Source organism: Thermomyces dupontii (assembly GCF_041956625.1).
Source record: "Thermomyces dupontii strain NRRL 2155 unplaced genomic scaffold VTN31scaffold_5, whole genome shotgun sequence".
NCBI classification, from domain to species: Eukaryota; Fungi; Ascomycota; class Eurotiomycetes; order Eurotiales; family Trichocomaceae; genus Thermomyces; species Thermomyces dupontii.
The window spans coordinates 489,045-505,885 of record NW_027192311.1 but is presented as its reverse complement, the minus strand read 5'-3'; the positions used below and the strand labels follow the sequence as shown (position 1 = coordinate 505,885).

At 53.6% G+C, this 16,841-nt stretch overlaps 12 protein-coding genes across 12 annotated transcripts; 5 read left to right on the top strand and 7 right to left on the bottom strand.

Moving 5' to 3' along the window:
* Positions 1-34: 34 nt before the first annotated feature.
* On the bottom strand, positions 35-874 carry VTN31DRAFT_5454 (uncharacterized protein; the record flags this gene model as incomplete). The annotated part of the gene is made up of 1 exon (XM_069405955.1): positions 35-874. The coding sequence occupies one exon, from the start codon at positions 872-874 to the stop codon at positions 35-37; it is 840 nt and encodes a 279-aa protein (XP_069259611.1).
* Positions 875-2,130: 1,256 nt separating this feature from the next.
* VTN31DRAFT_5453 (uncharacterized protein) lies at positions 2,131-4,132 on the top strand (the record flags this gene model as incomplete). The annotated part of the gene is made up of 8 exons (XM_069405954.1): positions 2,131-2,540; positions 2,607-3,023; positions 3,084-3,161; positions 3,220-3,449; positions 3,504-3,615; positions 3,671-3,775; positions 3,839-4,014; positions 4,080-4,132. 8 exons carry the CDS (start codon positions 2,131-2,133, stop codon positions 4,130-4,132), a joined length of 1,581 nt encoding a protein of 526 aa, XP_069259610.1.
* Positions 4,133-4,388: 256 nt separating this feature from the next.
* VTN31DRAFT_5452 (uncharacterized protein) lies at positions 4,389-5,465 on the bottom strand (the record flags this gene model as incomplete). Its single annotated transcript, XM_069405953.1, has 1 exon — positions 4,389-5,465. The coding sequence occupies one exon, from the start codon at positions 5,463-5,465 to the stop codon at positions 4,389-4,391; it is 1,077 nt and encodes a 358-aa protein (XP_069259609.1).
* A 422-nt stretch (positions 5,466-5,887) lies between these two features.
* On the top strand, positions 5,888-7,066 carry VTN31DRAFT_5451 (uncharacterized protein; the record flags this gene model as incomplete). The annotated part of the gene is made up of 2 exons (XM_069405952.1): positions 5,888-5,921; positions 5,979-7,066. The coding sequence occupies 2 exons, from the start codon at positions 5,888-5,890 to the stop codon at positions 7,064-7,066; spliced, it is 1,122 nt and encodes a 373-aa protein (XP_069259608.1).
* Positions 7,067-7,149: 83 nt separating this feature from the next.
* On the bottom strand, positions 7,150-8,563 carry VTN31DRAFT_5450 (uncharacterized protein; the record flags this gene model as incomplete). Its single annotated transcript, XM_069405951.1, has 4 exons — positions 7,150-7,386; positions 7,437-8,182; positions 8,245-8,389; positions 8,447-8,563. The coding sequence occupies 4 exons, from the start codon at positions 8,561-8,563 to the stop codon at positions 7,150-7,152; spliced, it is 1,245 nt and encodes a 414-aa protein (XP_069259607.1).
* A 453-nt stretch (positions 8,564-9,016) lies between these two features.
* Positions 9,017-9,404, bottom strand: VTN31DRAFT_5449 (uncharacterized protein; the record flags this gene model as incomplete). Its single annotated transcript, XM_069405949.1, has 2 exons — positions 9,017-9,265; positions 9,339-9,404. The coding sequence occupies 2 exons, from the start codon at positions 9,402-9,404 to the stop codon at positions 9,017-9,019; spliced, it is 315 nt and encodes a 104-aa protein (XP_069259606.1).
* A 618-nt stretch (positions 9,405-10,022) lies between these two features.
* On the top strand, positions 10,023-11,067 carry VTN31DRAFT_5448 (uncharacterized protein; the record flags this gene model as incomplete). The annotated part of the gene is made up of 2 exons (XM_069405948.1): positions 10,023-10,045; positions 10,146-11,067. The coding sequence occupies 2 exons, from the start codon at positions 10,023-10,025 to the stop codon at positions 11,065-11,067; spliced, it is 945 nt and encodes a 314-aa protein (XP_069259605.1).
* A 141-nt stretch (positions 11,068-11,208) lies between these two features.
* VTN31DRAFT_5447 (uncharacterized protein) lies at positions 11,209-12,078 on the bottom strand (the record flags this gene model as incomplete). The annotated part of the gene is made up of 1 exon (XM_069405947.1): positions 11,209-12,078. One exon carries the CDS (start codon positions 12,076-12,078, stop codon positions 11,209-11,211), a length of 870 nt encoding a protein of 289 aa, XP_069259604.1.
* Positions 12,079-12,366: 288 nt separating this feature from the next.
* VTN31DRAFT_5446 (uncharacterized protein) lies at positions 12,367-13,353 on the bottom strand (the record flags this gene model as incomplete). The annotated part of the gene is made up of 1 exon (XM_069405946.1): positions 12,367-13,353. One exon carries the CDS (start codon positions 13,351-13,353, stop codon positions 12,367-12,369), a length of 987 nt encoding a protein of 328 aa, XP_069259603.1.
* Positions 13,354-14,251: 898 nt separating this feature from the next.
* Positions 14,252-14,734, bottom strand: VTN31DRAFT_5445 (uncharacterized protein; the record flags this gene model as incomplete). Its single annotated transcript, XM_069405945.1, has 1 exon — positions 14,252-14,734. The coding sequence occupies one exon, from the start codon at positions 14,732-14,734 to the stop codon at positions 14,252-14,254; it is 483 nt and encodes a 160-aa protein (XP_069259602.1).
* A 994-nt stretch (positions 14,735-15,728) lies between these two features.
* On the top strand, positions 15,729-16,089 carry VTN31DRAFT_5444 (uncharacterized protein; the record flags this gene model as incomplete). The annotated part of the gene is made up of 2 exons (XM_069405944.1): positions 15,729-15,922; positions 15,990-16,089. 2 exons carry the CDS (start codon positions 15,729-15,731, stop codon positions 16,087-16,089), a joined length of 294 nt encoding a protein of 97 aa, XP_069259601.1.
* Positions 16,090-16,238: 149 nt separating this feature from the next.
* Positions 16,239-16,832, top strand: VTN31DRAFT_5443 (uncharacterized protein; the record flags this gene model as incomplete). The annotated part of the gene is made up of 1 exon (XM_069405943.1): positions 16,239-16,832. One exon carries the CDS (start codon positions 16,239-16,241, stop codon positions 16,830-16,832), a length of 594 nt encoding a protein of 197 aa, XP_069259600.1.
* Positions 16,833-16,841: the final 9 nt, after the last annotated feature.

Here is a 16,841-nt window from a genome sequence, read left to right as displayed (position 1 = left end):
TTCACGCCCCGATCGGAGGCCTTGAGCTCACCAATCACCTGATATCCTTCCAGTCGTGCTCATTGTTAGACGGATCCCCCTTCTTTCGTTTGAGAATGACATCGATCTGGCGTCGTGGTTCACCACCAACAAGCTCCCGCGGGAGCTTGATTGTGTAGTAACGACGTGATTCATTCGAAAGAAAGTCGTCCTGCAGCTTGAACAACAATTTGAGCACGTCATCTTGTGAAGGCGAATCGCCAATATTGACCCATTCCCCGTCAACATGAAGGTGTCCCGTTGATTCGTATACTTTTTGCGCACGATCCGCCCAATTTGTGTTCTCAAAATATTTCTCGTAGAATCCCTGCACGTTACGATACGTGCAGTCCTGAATTTCTTGAAACACTCTAAGGCCAACCTGGTCACGAGTCTGCTCGCTGCCTTGTAACGATCCTGAGCTGGCTTTGACTGGCGTGTTATCCACCACGTTCTGAGCACTCGTCGGTAGCGGAGTCACTCGAGAGCCCTTGGCAATGAGATCAAACACGGCACTCCAGATGTCAACGTCGGCGGCCTTCTGAATGACGAGCTTCACGAGGGGCCGGTAGCCGTTGTAGCTTAAGTCGCCATCTTGAATACGCCAGTAGACAGCTGCGAGTTCTTGCCGTAGATTACGACTGCTGATCCTCGAAGGAAGGCTCGACGCGACTTTTGTTTTTGACAGAATATGGAAAAGATCAGACAACAGGTCGTTAAGTTGCTCCGGTTTGCGATCTGTGTCAGAACTGTATGAATTGTCCAGCTCACGGAGTGCTTCTTGTAGAGTGTCCAGAGTGTTGTTCAAGGGATGGTTCTCGATCACCCTGCGCTCTTCTTCTGTCAACGAAGCCATCGAGACAGGCAAAACTGAATGTTTGATGAAGTTGGATCGCAGAAATTCATTATTTCTTGGGATGAGATGAGCAAGACGTGAAGTTGGGCATGAACATGGGTTTATTGATCCACGCGTAGACTGAGGCAGCAAACGCAGGGATCTACTCCTGTGTATTATTATTGTGTGTACTGTATTTGTATTTACTTGCTGAATGCCGAATCAATGGCCTGTGATTGTTGCAAATGGTCTAGCGGCAATACCAGCATTACAGGCGCGAAACAATTTTGATCGCTATGTACTCCGTACTCCGTAGCTACAGTCCGCCGTACAATGGCGACTCTGCAAAGAGTTTCACGTGACACTTAACTACAACTACGGAGTACTCCCTCAGATTTTGCAACAAAACGCGGGGACGCGGATCGCGTCAGGATCGCGTCAACCTGCAATCGTACTGAAAGAACTACGGACACCGTTGAGACGGATTCCAACCTCAGACTGCGGTGAATGAAGGCTGTTTCGATCACGCGTTGTACACTTGTGTATTTCTCCTGCATGGTGAATCGTGATATTGTAGTCCGTCCGGGCTCCCAAAGGCGCAGGTCAAAAGTAGAAACACGCACGAAACAAAGTGAGTGAAAGGGTCCGAAGGCCGCAGGAGGGCAATAATACAACTGAGAAATGTAGGGAATAACTTTGATATGCAGAAATCTCAGTCCGATCATGACCAGGCCGACTTCGGATAGCCTACTACTGTAGGTACGTCCCATCTCCATGTAAAGCGCACATCCTCCTGATTCGATGGTTGCATCTTTCGAAATCCTATTGGGCTCCGATCGCTTGCTTCAAACACGATGAACACGTCAACACACTATCTGGCACTCTCAATTATTTGTTGGGCCCGAAGATTCTGCTCGACGCCGCCCAACTGCGTTGAGAGATGGTTGTTCTGACAGCTAGCCGGCTTGCAGATAGGTATTAAATACTAGGTAGAGCCGCAGCAGTGGACCTGGGAAATAGTATGAATCCCACGCGCCAGCACCCACTCTCATGTTGGCCCCCGCGGTTTGACGATTCGCCTTTTCCTCTCTCGTTTCTTTCGCAGCAGACGTCGAAGTCAATACTACATTGTCTTCACGTTGATGATCATACAATACTAGTACTATAACATTCCTCTGCCATGCTTCGCTGGAGTTCTCCGGCGTTCCTATCTCTTCTCGCAGCCGATGAGTGACTAGTACTAACAAACTTCGATAATGGACACGCAACTTCGTGGCATGGGCGACGATGCCGAACGCGTCGCGGCCGGCCTGCAGCCCTTCAAGGACCGTCTGCCAGAATATAAGCCCGAGATCACGGACATGATAGCGATGCTCTACTCCATCAGCGCGACGCTGCACAGTCTTGATAAACTCAAGTACCGTAATCTTCAACACTTTGACCAAGTCAGGTGGGACGTGACCTTGGTGATGTCCAGCCTGAAGCATACTTTGGACGAGATCTCGAGCGCATTGGCCCAGCTGGACGGCAGACGAACCCACGGCGCTTCTTCTTTCAGTCTTCCGAGCCATGAGCGGGTGTGGCAGGATCTCTGCTCTTTGTTCGCGCAACAGTACCGCTTCCCGCTGAGCAAGCTACTGAGGACGTACAAGATGTTTCTGACAGAGATACAAGAGGTGCTACAGAGGTAAGGAGCACCAATGCCCTCTTGATTCATGGCCAGAGCATGCGGACTGATGCTGTATATTCACAGTGGGAGGGCTGATTACGCCCTCATGGCAGACATGCGTCGGGATCTCAACGCTCTTTTGTCTGAACAGGATCGCCAAGTTGCGGCCCGACTCGCTAATTTGTCCTTGGATCGCATGCAGCCCGCGACGACTCGTCCTAGTCACTACCTTGGCCCAGATTCCGGTGGTCCTAACGGCCGGGGAAGGGATCCATCCCGGCGCCGGTCCTACGAGAGGGCTCGAAGTGGGATCCGGAGACCAATTTCGCCCTCTCCAGCGCGAGGGGTGCCACCGCAGGCACCTGGAGTGCCGGGCTCGCCAACATCCACGTCAACGGCGACGCATTCGAATCTGTCGTCCGCTATCTTGAATGACCATTGGGCCAGGAATATATTCGCTGACGACGTCACCCAGACGCGGATCGCCGCGAATGGCGAAAGGCAAGCACCCAGCTCCCTTCCCGATAAAACATGGGAACGTGCGCTCATAGTGTCGCCCAGTTCCAAGTGTCTCGGTGACGAGGCCGATGACCTTCGCGCGTGGCTTGATAAAGAAGGCTTCGACGAAGTTGCCTATCTGTAAGCCTTATTAGATTCTATGTGGGAATTGAGATTTGAGGTCTGACAGGGACCACAGCTCACCCGAGGATGGATCAAACCTCTCGGTGTACTTTTTTGTGCGCGAGAGGGACTCGCGCGCCCGCGTGGTGTGCAGGGTCCGCCATCGAGGAAGAAGCTCGTACTACTGCCTTCCTTTGAATCTCTTGGAAGTCACCCGAGAGGGTTCATCTCTGCAACTGTGCCGTCGCCGCCGGTCGGGGACAGAGCTGGTTCCGTGGTTGATTTTGAAGTTTCGGACGATCGAAAGTGGGTGCTCTCAAGATCAGTCACAAACTGAACGATCCGCTGACCGATGATCAGGAATGGTTACGTTCTTCTGTACTTTTCTCGCTCTTCGATCTCAAGACGCACATCGACCGGTGGAAAATCTTTACGACTATGAACTAGAGGACGAAGAGGAGCTGTTTAGCGGGTATGCAATGATGATCCCCTTTTGCATTTGTTTCAACCGGATCTGACTTTTGCAGCCTCATCGTTGACGACGATTACGTTCACGCGCTCCGTATATACCAGGACCGCCTGTCAGGCGCGGTGCGGTTACAGGCATCTATCCACGAGGGCGAGATGAAGAGGTAGGCGGATCGAACATGAATGAATCGAAATCTCCGCACCAACCGAGGGCTCACATACTGCAGGGCACCAGTTTGGACGGCATTCATCACCCATCATCTCAACTCGCGAACATGGATGCGCCTCATCGCGCCCAGCACGGTCATCCTCAGCGAGCTGCGGCGCAAGATCTTCACTTCACAGTACAATCCGCCTAGAACGAGCCGAGGCGACGCCGTCTTGAAGTTCTCGACACGGCTTGGTGAGTAGTTCCTTGCCTTTGCTCGTCAAAAAAAAGAATGCTTTCTGACGGCGGTGGGCTCCCAGATGCGGATCAGTTCGTCGAGGTGATCCACGATCTTGCTCGGGTGAGATATTGATGATTTTGTCTTTTCTTCATAGATTGACGAGTTATGACGGCAATGATAACGGTTAATGACCTGCGATGCGATGTGTGCGATGCGACGTAGCATGGCTGGCGTGTTCGACGGTTTGCAATGTAGAGCGTTGTCAAGTAGCTATCTATCTTTCCGGCGGCTTTGACTCGATGAAATCAACTGATACAGTCATGTCTCTCCATTCATAACAAAAAAGGGTATCTTGAAAATCAATGTAGGCAACCACCAGAGATGAAAATCATGCAATGGCACTTCCCAACCCCTCCAGAAAGCTCTCCGCCTGACGCCTGCTCCGCAACTCGCGGATTTTTTGCCTCCTCGCCTCCTTCAGCCTTTGCCTTTCGGCTTGACGCTGGCGACGCTCCTCGCGCTCCCTTTCTGTCTCCTTCCGCGCGTTCAGCAGCTCCGCCATTTGATGCTCCCGCTCCTTGGCATCCTGCGAGAAAGCGTAGAAGCCTGTGCCGCGCGTGCGCACCTCTGAGTCTGCATTGTAATGTGTTTCCTCGGGCGGAGTGACGGAGCGGTCTCGTCGCGAGGCGAGGTAGGACATCTTGGCCGCGACCTCCTCGTCTGGGTTGAACGCCTGCGTCTGGATGGTTTCGCCGTAGATGAGCTTCTCGGGTCGGGCGGGCCGGGCTCGTCGAGCGGGGATATACAACCCATCTTCCTCCACGAGCTCGCCGGCTCTCATCCGCGCTGCGCGTTCCGCCTCGGCACGGGTGCCTTTTCGCGTGCGGCCAAACTCGTCTTCGTATTCGATGAGCGATTCGGTGTCATCTTCGACCTCTTTCTCTACCTCATCCTCCTCTTCCTCCGCCCACTTCCGGTCAAAATCCACCAGGGCATCCCTCTCCTTCCGCCGTAACCTTGCCATGTGCTCATCCCGGTCATCCTCTTCATCGCTGCTGTCCGCCGCGAGATGATGGCCCTTTCGCAGCTCTTCGTAAATCCGCGCTTTCTCCTCCATCCGCCGCCTTGAGCGGCTCAACGTCGCGGCATCAACATCGCCGATAGTGTCGCTAGTTTGGTGGATTTGTTGCTGGAAGTTTGCTGCCGCCTCGTCGGCCGCGGTGCGCTTCTTGATTCCTTTATTGTGTACGCTGAAAATGTCTGTCTTGTTGTTTGTCGACTTGGATGGCCGGGCGCGTCCATGGGTCGTGCGGTCTGTGCTGGATGCAGAGCTGTTGATAAGGGAGGAGAGTTGCGTCGAGAAGGCGAGGCCGGAGGAGGAGTGGAGGTCTTTCGGTGGGGCGTCGAGTTTTGGTCGCTTCGTTCCGTATATTGATGATGAGGAGGAGGGTTTGCTGGAGGACATGGTGCACGTTCAGCGGCGAGGATGAACGATGGAGCTATGTAAAATGCTTGTTCTCCAACTGCATGTAGGCTGAATTCAAACTGTCGAGCCAGTGGCGTAGATGATTTGCATACACTTTGTTTACTTTTCAGCCAATGAGGATTGTAAAATTTAGTATGTATCAAGCTCTAATTGGTCAAATTATGGAACCAATGATTTGCATGGCAGTTTGAACTAGTTAGATTGCATTTTACACCCCGCGATCACCCACCAATCAGCTGCGCGCCCTCTTCGACCCGCATTGTCGTGATCGTACCCCGCGATAAGAATTGAAGAAAATCAGTCGTGTTGACTGTCTTCGTTCTGTCTCTGGCCCCCATTATTAAGCTGCCACCAGTCTCTCATTTCGTCTGATTGAAGCAGTATCCCGTCAATTCGCAACAATGCCCTCGAAACCGGTTTATCTTGGCGTCATTGGTTGGTCTTCCCTTCCGTTGTAGTAGTTACCGGACCAGCATGATCTGACTGTCCCAGGCGTCGGCGGCGTTGGCACCGCATTCTTGAAGCAATTGTCTCGCCTGCCCAATGCGCCGTCCATTGTTCTGCTCGCCCGCTCGTCACAGACTCTTTTGTCTCCCGCCCCGTCATTCTCCCCCGCCATCCCCCCTGCCGACTGGCAAACAGCCTCTTCCACAGCTGGCCTGACCAAATCCGGCCCATTGAGCCCATCGGAGATCATCTCACACCTGACCTCGGTCCCCGGCCGCTCGGTGCTGGTCGACAACACTTCCGACCCGGCGCTTGCCAGCGCATACCCGCAGTTCCTGCAGGCGGGAATCTCCATCGTCACGCCCAACAAGAAAGGCTTCTCTTCCGACCTGTCGCTATGGAAGGACATTTTTGCGTCGGCTGCCCGCGGGAACGCGCTCGTCTACCACGAGAGCACTGTCGGCGCGGGACTGCCCGTCATCTCCACCCTTCGGGACCTGGTCGCTACGGGCGATGAAGTGACACGTATTGAGGGCGTGTTCTCGGGAACGCTGTCGTTTCTCTTCAACACCTTTGCCCCCGTTGGCCCTTCGTCTTCCGCTCCCCCAGCCAAGCAGTGGAGTGAGGTCGTCCGCGAGGCCAAGGAGTTGGGCTACACGGAGCCCGACCCCCGCGATGACCTGAACGGCATGGACGTGGCGCGCAAGCTGACCATCTTGGCGCGGATTGCGGGGTTGGAGGTGTCGAGCCCGGACTCTTTCCCGGTCGACTCGTTGATTCCGGAGGAGTTGGCCTCGATCCCGAGCACCGCCGCGGGTATCGACGAGTTCATGAAGCGACTCCCCGAGTTTGACAGCCGTATGGCCGACCTCAAGATGAAAGCCGAGACGGCTGGCAAGGTCGTCCGGTATGTCGGCAGCGTGGATGTTGGCAAGAAGGAGGTCAAGGTTGGGCTGCAGCAGTTTGACAAGGACAGCGCGATTGCGAACCTCAAGGGCAGCGACAATATCATTAGTTTTTACACGAAGCGGTACGGCAGTAATCCGCTGATCGTCCAGGGCAGTGGTGCAGGCGGCGAGGTCACCGCCATGGGAGTGTTGGCCGATCTGCTCAAGGTGTTGGAGAGGCTTTGAAAATTATACCTTGACCTGTGCCTAGAAAACAACACCCTACAGAACTGGGAAATAGAATGGTTAAAAAAAAAGTGTTGAATCAGTTATTGCTCATCTCGCAGGTACGCCTTGATGGCATCTGCCCAAACGGGCGCGCGCTTGTACGTATGAATTTCCGGCACATTGCCGGTTTTCAGTCCGTCAATGGCCGCGGCGAGCTCCTCGCCCAAGCCTTCTGCCTTGATCTCCGCGATCGGATAGGTATACGTATGGAAGCCAAACACCAAAGCGCGAGACTTGGGCAGACGGTGGAGGGTTTGGCGTTCACACCGAAGGAACGTCTACACAATCAGCAAACATCTCTCTCTTCCGGATGGGAGACAGGACGCACCGATGACATATCCAACTCACCGACCGGAATTCTCTCCTTCTCCACTTCATCCTCCTCACTCCCATGCAAGCCCCCAAACGCCGCAAACAGCTCAACATCTTGACCCGCCATGATTCCCCAGTTGACGCGCTTGACGAACCTTCCAACCTCAATGCGTTCGAAGAACCGGTCCATGCTGCGCTTGAGTTTCGCCTTGTACCCCGGCACGGGCCCGTGGATGGCGGCGAGGCGGCGTCCGATCTTCTCGCGCGGGTTGAAGCCCGCCGGGTAGCAAGTTTCGTAGGCATAGAGGGTGTATTTCGTTTGGACGTCGTCTGGGGATGCGGCTGTGCCGGAACCTCCGGCACTGGAGGTGGTAGGATCCGGGAGGAGAATGAGATAATCCTCGTCGACATTCTTCAGGATCGTCTCCAGCGCTTGCTCCGTGGTCATCTCCCGCGGTACCTCTGCGGGATACATCTCGTCCATCACGCGGTTCTCAAACAGGTAGCTGCTATTACGCCCCGTGCCCGTAGTAGCCGCCTCGTGCAGCCGAAACATACTGGGGTATCGACGCGGCAGGTACGTCGCCAACAGGAACCGGTACAGCTCGCATACGGCGGCGCGGACCCGAGGGTCCTTGTCCTCGTTGTGCGTGGCGACCACGATATCGCGGTGCTTGTGCAGCAGCGATCGCCGGTAGAGGAGTCGGTCTTTGTAGGTTTTGTCCATGGGAATCAGCTCTGATGGATCGAGGGATTCGAGCGCTGATTGTCAACAACATCAGCATAAGGCACCTCTTTCTGACTGGCCATGAATTATGTATCACCCATTGTTAAATTGTACTTGGGCTTAAAAGGTCGCAGTGTGAGAGGCTCGGTTTGGCTCCAGTCGAAATCGGGCAGAGGCTCAATGGGAGGGAAGCCTGGATCTGTCTCCAGAGAGCGCTGCTTTCTCGACTGGAGCATTTTGCGCTGCAAGGGACCATGTGAGCATGTCGTCCCATGAAGCTGATGAATGAAATGGCTTACGATTGGAATCGACGAAAGCAGCAGTATTATTGCTGTTGAGATGATCAATTGTGCCTTGTCTGTGGCGAGCTGCTGGAGCCATGGTGGCAGACATTGCCGAATCGCATCTGCATCCATACCGTGCCTTTGATTGTAGCGAAGTTGTTTCTGTATCTCGAAGTTCGAGCATGGCGAAGTCCCTACTTGTGCTTCGCGAATGCTTGCATCTATCCATCGGCGTTGCGGCCGAGAATAACCAAACTTATTTTCCCCGCGTGCTCCATGTGGATGCAGATGAAGTTTAGGCCTACCCGACTTGGAAAGTCTACACGAAGCTTGATGCGAAGCTTTATCAGAGCTGCGAACCAGCAAACGGAAACTGAACCTACTACAGTATGTGCCTTTGAATCCACATCATAGTACAGTTGTTAGAGATGATCGAGATGAGACTCGCCTAGTAGAACACAAATACCTATACCCAAACCTCCAGAGGCAACGATGCATGAACAAACCTTCCAGAATGCCAACAAAACCAAACGCCAACCAAGACCCAAGCTTCCAACGCCTTCGTTCCTTTTAGATCTGTGCAGATCATCGATTCGGTACCCTCCTAGATGCCGGCTGTCCAGCAGCCGAATCCGCTTGTTCACCAGTCCAACTGAACGCTCGCCGCCGTCCATTCGGTCGCTCCGTCAGCGACGGCGCACGCGGCTTTCTTCGCCCGCGCGCACGCCCGCCGATAATCGGAAGCTCATACGTCGTGACCCGGAGGATATAGTAGACGAAATCGAACACGACGAGGGCGGCCCAGGGACCCATGGTAATGAGTCCGAGGACGATCTGTAGAACAGAGTTGTCAGCAACCATCACACGACCTGAAGCTTCCTAGGATCCGCCGAATCGGGAAGCCTACAAAAAACTTGGCAATCCATGCCTCCAGCGCGCTCAGGTGCTCTGGTAGAACCGAGTACCACGCCATAGTTCTTAGTCCTCCCTAGGGCGAGATTCCGTCTCCCGTCGGCGTTGTTGGGCCCGGGGGGGGGGGGGGGGGGGGGCGCACAGAAAAAGGGGAAGATATCAGTCGTGTGACTGACTGATTAGACGGAATGAGCTTCGCGAGAGCGCGAACAATTGGACATCCAATCTGTCTCTTTGGCTGGTACTCGTATTGTATGTATGTACCTCAATTGTCTGATCAGGGGACAGCTTCTGGGCTGGCAGCTGTCGTTTTCCGAAGCACAATTGGATCGTCACTCGACCCTCTGAAAGGCCGATCACGCTAAACCAATGTAGGAAAACTGTAAACTATTTTAACCAAATCTGGTTAGACACCTTCGTATCTGATGTCAGACTGTGGACCTCAGGGCTAAGCCCTCCACGAGGGGATGAACTAGACCGAATGAGGCAAGGGCTCTCTGACATGTGACAGATCCCCCGCGCTGTTGTTTGCATCTTTTGCACTGAAACCTTATTAGAAATCAGACGCTCACTTGAGGCTCAAAGTACTGGGACGATCTGCCCATGAATTTGCGCGAAGCTGTTGACTTTATGTTGGTTTCTTAAACACGCTGAATCGCTACTTTGAGATTCCTTGACCATGAAATTCATATTGTCCACGTCGTGAGTAGCCCAGTCACTACCGGTTTAACCCGCCATGCCGGTTCTTATGCATTCCTTCATTCCTTCATGCATGTACCATCCTGACAAGTGCTCAAACCAGAAATGTCATGACCACAGGGCCCTCGGTGGTCCGGTCAATGGGTGAAAAATCCAATGTGGAACTGATAAACGGTCTCCGATCGAATATCCTGGCCGCGCGGCAAGGTGCCCCGCCCGGTAGTCAAGGGATCCCGTCATGGACCAAGGCCGAGGGTGACACGTTGTATATTCCCGCCGTCGATTTCTCGCAGTCGGGTCTGGCAGAGGAACGAGATCAATACGATATCACGGTGAAGTTATTCTACCTGCCGGGGATTCCGGCGTCGAGGAGATGCGCGCATACCCATCAGGCGATTGATTTGGTATTGAAGGAATTACATGTTGATTCGATCGATCTATTGATAGTCTCCTTCCCCGGCGTGTCCTTTGATGCGGATGATGAACCGGAGGATGATGACGACCAGTCTCGGGCCGGTAGCGCCAGCGCCGGGAGCGGCGACGGGGAGCATGCGGACGATTTTGACAGCTTGATCAAAACATGGCATACCCTGGAATCGCTGGCAGAGAGCGGAAAGATTAGGCAATTGGGGGTAGCGGAGTTCGGCTCGGACCGGCTCATGAGATTCCTCCCACATACACGGATTCGTCCTTCGGTTGACCAGATCAACGTAAAGGATTGCTGCGTTGTGCCCAAGTCGCTCATCCTGTATGCCAAGCAAGAAAAGATTGAACTGCTCACGCACAACGACTGTACCGACATCCTTCCCCCAGGGACGACGCGGGAATTGCTCGGGCCAGGAGAGAGGAACGCCGGAATCCTGGCCTCATCCCCAAAGGCCGACGGGGATTTGAATGGAGACATTGAACCGCAATGGGTGGTCAAATACACCGCGGTCATCAAGGACCGTGGGGTTATCGAGAACAAAGGATACTTTGCGCTTGCTGAAGTTGGCCGTTGCATCCGCACTGATGATCGGGTTTGAGTCGTTCAATCTTGTCTTCATTTTTTTTTTCTTGTTGCAGCGGTGGCGTTTGGGTTATTCGTCGTAGATAGGCCAGGTATTATCCAAGAAAGGATTCATCGTTCGGCTAATCGAATGAACCTTATAACGTGTGCAATTTCCCTATCCTATCATACTCCTCTTGCGTCCACGCATGCGCACCTCCTCTAGTCTGCGGAGGACAGTAGTAGCACCCTTGAAGCTCTGTCGATATGCCTCAAGAACCTCGTTGAAATAACGCTCCGTCCGGGGATGTGTGCTGCCAATGGCACGCTCCAGGACATACAGGTCGACGGCACGATCTTCCTCGTGGACACTCTGCATCGCCAGGCCAAAATCAATCAGCACGATTTCGCCCTCCAAGGAGGGCGGCTCCTTATCAGCATCGGCGGACCCCTCGGCCTGCGCCGGCGGCGAGCCCGGCAAGGGCCGTAGAATCAGATTGCTTGTCGTAAGATCCCCATGGACGATGCCCACACGATGCATGTGTCCCACCGCGCGGCCGATGCGGGCCATCAAGTCAATCACCCGCGCGTCCTCCTCCGCCGAGACCGTAAAAGTCTCCCCCTGCTGCTCCCGCTCCGCCGACACCCGCTTGATCCAAGCCTCCCACTTCTCCAGCACCGCCCGCACCGACGGCCCTTCGATCCACTCCATCAACAGCCAGGCGCCTACCGATCGCTCGCCGGTCGCGCTGTTCAGCGGGCCCTCCCAGTCCAGCGCCAGCACGGCGGGGACAGGCACCCCTTCGCGTCGGAGTCGAACCAAACATCGCGCCTCGTGCAGGATGCGTTGCTTTGTCAGCCGACGGTCTAGGATCACATGGCGGTACGGTTTCGAGGGACGGATCTTGAGCGCGGCCGGGATCGAAGGGGTGAGGAATGTGGTTTTGTAGAGTCGGGCTTCGGCGCCTTGTGCGAGGAGCGTTGGAGGCGGGGTGGTGTGGTTAAAAGGAGGAGGGAGAGGGGGCGATGCCTGTGATTCCGTCGACATTTTATGTTTTCAATTCTGGTAAACAATAATTCTTTCAAAATCTGTGCTCGCCAATTGCGTTCTGGTTGGATTTGGTGTGCTCGCTGAAGAACTGATGAATTTGTTGAAGGTGGGAAAATGATCCCACGCTCCACCATCGATGGTTTTTCGAGGTGGGCATAATTGTGACCGAACACCAGCAGAGCTGCACTACATGAAATCGAAATGATTCAGTTGTCCGATTTATTGATTGTTTCATTTGTGTTTCCTGTTCATTGTATTCTTTACGATCAACGCTAGGTAATGCAGTTATAAAGTCTCCTCGAAAGCCGCAAGTTCCGACATCAACTTCCGAACCGTCGCCTTGGCTGCTTCACTCGGCGGCTCATACGGCGTCCGGGGAAGGAACTTTTCTTCTGCATTCTCAATGCCTGCCTTCGGCGCCGTATATATAGCGGCGGCGTACTTGGTAGACGCAATGCCGCTCTTGCACGGACTCTCTGCCAGCGCAGCTTTTCGGTGCAAGGCGAGCGCTTCGTCGACTTTGCCGTCGGTGTATAATCTATAGATCCGCGAGACTGTCTTGGGAAATACGTTTGCGAATGCAGCAATGCAACCGGCAGACCCCACCGCCAGACCTCCGAGGAGGAAGTCCGATTGTCCGCCAAAGACGGCAAACTCGTCCGGGGAGAAAGTGGCCGTCAGGCGAGTGATCTTGCCAACCTGCGCACAGGTGAGCTTTGTCCCAACGACATTGCTCACACCGTCGGGCGACGCGGCCGCCGACGCACGGACGATCTCCGTCATCAGTTCCGAGTCGATGTCCACACCGCTCGTCACGCCGGGGAAGTTGTAGATCACCACCGGCAGGCTCACTTGGCGCGCCACGTCGACGAAAAACCGCTTGATGACGGCCGGGGTTGTCGCCTTGCCGAAGTACGCTGGGGGCAGAATGAGGAGGTAGTTTGCACCAGCTGCTGCCGCGTCGGCCGCCAGCTCCAGCACCTGCTTGGTCGAGTGCGCACCCACGCCGGCCATGATAGGGAAGTCAGGCCCGACAGCCTCCCGCGCGGCAGCGATCAGCTGTGCGCGCTCCTCGCGCGTCAGCAGGAACGCTTCTGCATTGGTGCCGAGGATGACGAGTCCGGCCAGCCCGGACTTGGCCAGGTAAGCGTAATATTTCTTTTGGGTCTCGAGGTCGAGACTGTCGGACTTTGGATCGAATGCCGTGACTGCGGGACACCAGACACCAGAGGGAGGAACACGAGGTCGTTTGGTAACTGTTCCGGCGGCCATTGTCGAGGCACGGGGCTGGACTTTATTTTCGAGGATACCGTATGGAGGGGATGATGACCGTAGCCGTCGACACCATCCCCTCATGCTGCTAAAACCCCCTGCTTCAGCATCGGCTCGGACATAGGCCGATGGAAAAGAATCCGAAGCTGACACCTGAAGAGAGATGATATAGGGTTAGGGTTAGGGCTAGTACACTCGTTACAGCTTTACTCCGTAGTAAAGCAAAGTTAGAGAATTTGAGCATATGTAGTAGGTATGCTTGTCTCGCTTTAACGGTCTGACCAAGTGTCGGACTTTGCTTTTGCACGGTATTTTCAGTAGATCGTGATGCGTGTCAAGCAGTCAAAGCATTTGAATCTTCACTGGAACACAGTTCAATCAATTGAAACCGCTTTTGGGTCCCGCCGTTCCTGGAACGCCGACACTCTAGCCTCTCGACGCGTAATTTTGTCAACAACAGAAGCTCAATCCAGTTGGGAAATTCGATGGCTACTAGAATGACCCAGACATCACACGCTTCTTGACCAGTCGCAAGGGGGAAAACGATTTACGATGGAGCCTTGTGGAAAAGCACATAGAGGAAATTCATTTCGACGAACCTATGATATTGTCGGCTCGCTGCCTCTCGAGCTCGCGCTCGCGCTCGCGATCGTCAAGCATCTGGATGCTGCAGACATTTGCGTGCTATCAAATTCAACTCCCTAACAACGTCGGTTTTAGCACGGAAAAAGAATTTATTAGCATTATCCAACCATATATTGAAGATTGGGATTCTATGGTTGCGGCCATCAACCCCGTGGCAATGTTCATGGCACGGTCCATCAACGCTAAAAAACAATGTTCCATTACGCATTTCCTCTCTTGTCTGGGGATATTCCTTGGAGTTCATCCTCAAGCATCATTCTAACAGCTCTTTTTCCGGAACGGGAACCAAATCCGTGATCTGGGAGATGTGCCTGTGCTTGGTAAGAGAACAGGTGGAAGAGGAAACGGAGCGCCCCGTGTTGCCTTCCTCGGTTCGGTTGAGAAATAGCAGTGACGTGGGGGAGCCAGAAATCAAGTCGGAGGTGGTCGGATCAAAGTCTGGCACCACCGGGAAACGACCTCGCGTCAAGCAGGAATCACCGACAAGCGGGGTTTCGTCTATTCTACTCCTGCGGGTCGCAAGCGGAACCTGTCCGAGGTGATTCCGAGCGAGATCCGGATCAAGGAGGAGAAGGGGAGGAAGACGGAAGTGAAAACGAGAATCAAGGAGGAGGCCAGGGTGAGTGAGGCGGCGCCTGAAATGGAAAATGAGGTTAGGGATATGACCGAGAGGATGGCAGATGGAATGGACGGGGAGGATGACGCTGGGATGAGACGAGACGTTCCGGAAGCTCATAGGGGTGTCGGTTTCGGAGCCGGTTGTTGAAGACTTGTCTGCGTCCTCCGAGGATGGGAAGGGGATGCAGGATGAGCAGGCGGGCCCGGAAACGAGGACAGGCAAGAAGAGAAGAGGCCTGTCAAGGGAAAACGTTCAAGGGGTAGGTAAGGGGAGAGTCTGACCATCTGGTGCCCTTTGAACATTCTGCAGGAAACTTACTACTCTGTCCATATTATATTAGTTCGAGTTTTCTTGTGCTTTCTTGTACCTACAGTAACTACTAACCTAGTAGTTTCCTACGTTGAACAAGGTTGAATCCTCTGAGCGCGCGTGCTCTTAGTATTATTGCCTTTCCAGGCTTTCTTGTATGCCAATTAACCTATGGCAGACTCATTACTGTCCTGTGGCCATAGGTGCGATGGATTACTTACTTTCATGATGTTAGGCAGTGTTCGATAAAACCGTCCAAGTCCCCGACCAGGCCAGGTTGGCAGGGTTTTGGCAGAGTTGGACGGAAATCGAAGGGGGTTGTTCAGTAAATAGTTTGAACCTATGAGTCTCAATAAAGTTTCAGCTGAAAATCTTGCCCATCTCGAAAGGTCTTTTAAGTAAACACCTGGACGGAGGGGGGGTCCGTACAAGGTCCGGCCAGGAATCTGTACAAGCTCCCGCGTATCATTTCGTTTAGGTTATGTACTCTTTTCAGGCACTAACCCTCAAATCTCACGCGCCGCGACGCGTTTACCTGGACTGCTTCCTCATCAAATATCAATAAAACATTGGGTGAAATGGCGGAACAGAGGCGTCAATTCGGGCACGCGTTCAATCGGCAATGTCTCGATGCCGCCCGATTGGTGGCCCAGGTCATCGTTGAGGAACTTCCTACTTGACCGACGAATTTCAGCCAAGTCAGCGACAACGATGGTTCAGAGGTAGCAACCGCGGGAAAAATCTGAAGGAAAAATTACTGGACCCCGAATGCCCTCCTGGGCGAATGAAGAATCCCATTAGAATGGGGCCCCCAACGTTCAGAGCCTTTGTCGACTGGCTCTTGGGGAACTCAACTGACGGCTCTTCGATCGTCATACACTGCGACAGCATGACGCCTGAAGAGCAAGTTATCATTTTTTTGTATATTGTCTGCCAGGCATCGTCATACAGGAATGCAGCGGATATGTTCCACCACTCACTTGCCACGATATCACTGTTAGTTGCAAAATCAATGCAGGCTTTCTTTCTGGGGACATTCATTTTGATTGATTCTGGTTTGTAGGACATTCCACCGGGTACTGAGAGCTCTGCTTGATGCGTATCCCACCATCGTTAAGATGCCGCCACCTAAGCACAGTGAAGTGAAGAGGCTCTCGGTTTAGACCCCAATGTTTGGCCTTTCTTTAAAGGCTGCATCGGTGCCTTGGATGGGACCCATATCCCCATCTCTATATCGAGGAAAGACCAGGAACCGTGGCGCAATCGCAAAGGCTTCGTATCTCAGAATGTCCTTTCAGCCTGCGACCACTACATGAACTTTGTGTACATTTATGCTGGAATGGAAGGTTCATTCCACGACAGTCGCGTCCTGAGAGAGGCAATGAGAAAGGATAATTTTAAGCCCCCAGCGAACTGTTATTTTCTGGCAGACGCTGGGTATTCTCCGAATTTAGATCTCGTCCTTGTCCCGTACTCCGGCGTCACGTACCATATATCCAGAGGTCAGTCGAGAAGACAAGCCAGGAATGCCCAGGAACTCGATAACGCCAATCATGCTTCGAAGCGGAGCGTCGTCGAACGAGTTTTTGGGGTCTTCAAGCGCAGGTTTCGCATTTTAAGGGAAGCAAGAGAGGGCTTTTCGGTCTCGACACAAATCAACCTGGTGTTTGCCCTTGCCGCGGCACACAACTTCATTAACAAATATGCGGCAGACGATCTGAATGATTTCCCAGATGAAGGAGGAACTGTGGTTGATGCAGGGGACGACTCGCCAGACGAGGATGGAGATGCTCCGCCGCAGAAGCAAGATCGGATTGCAAACAGCATGTGGGAATCAGGTGGAAGTGCTGTTGAGAACGCGAGGAGACATGCAGCAAATACGACGAGGAGGAGGAGGGGGAACTGAGAACAGTGA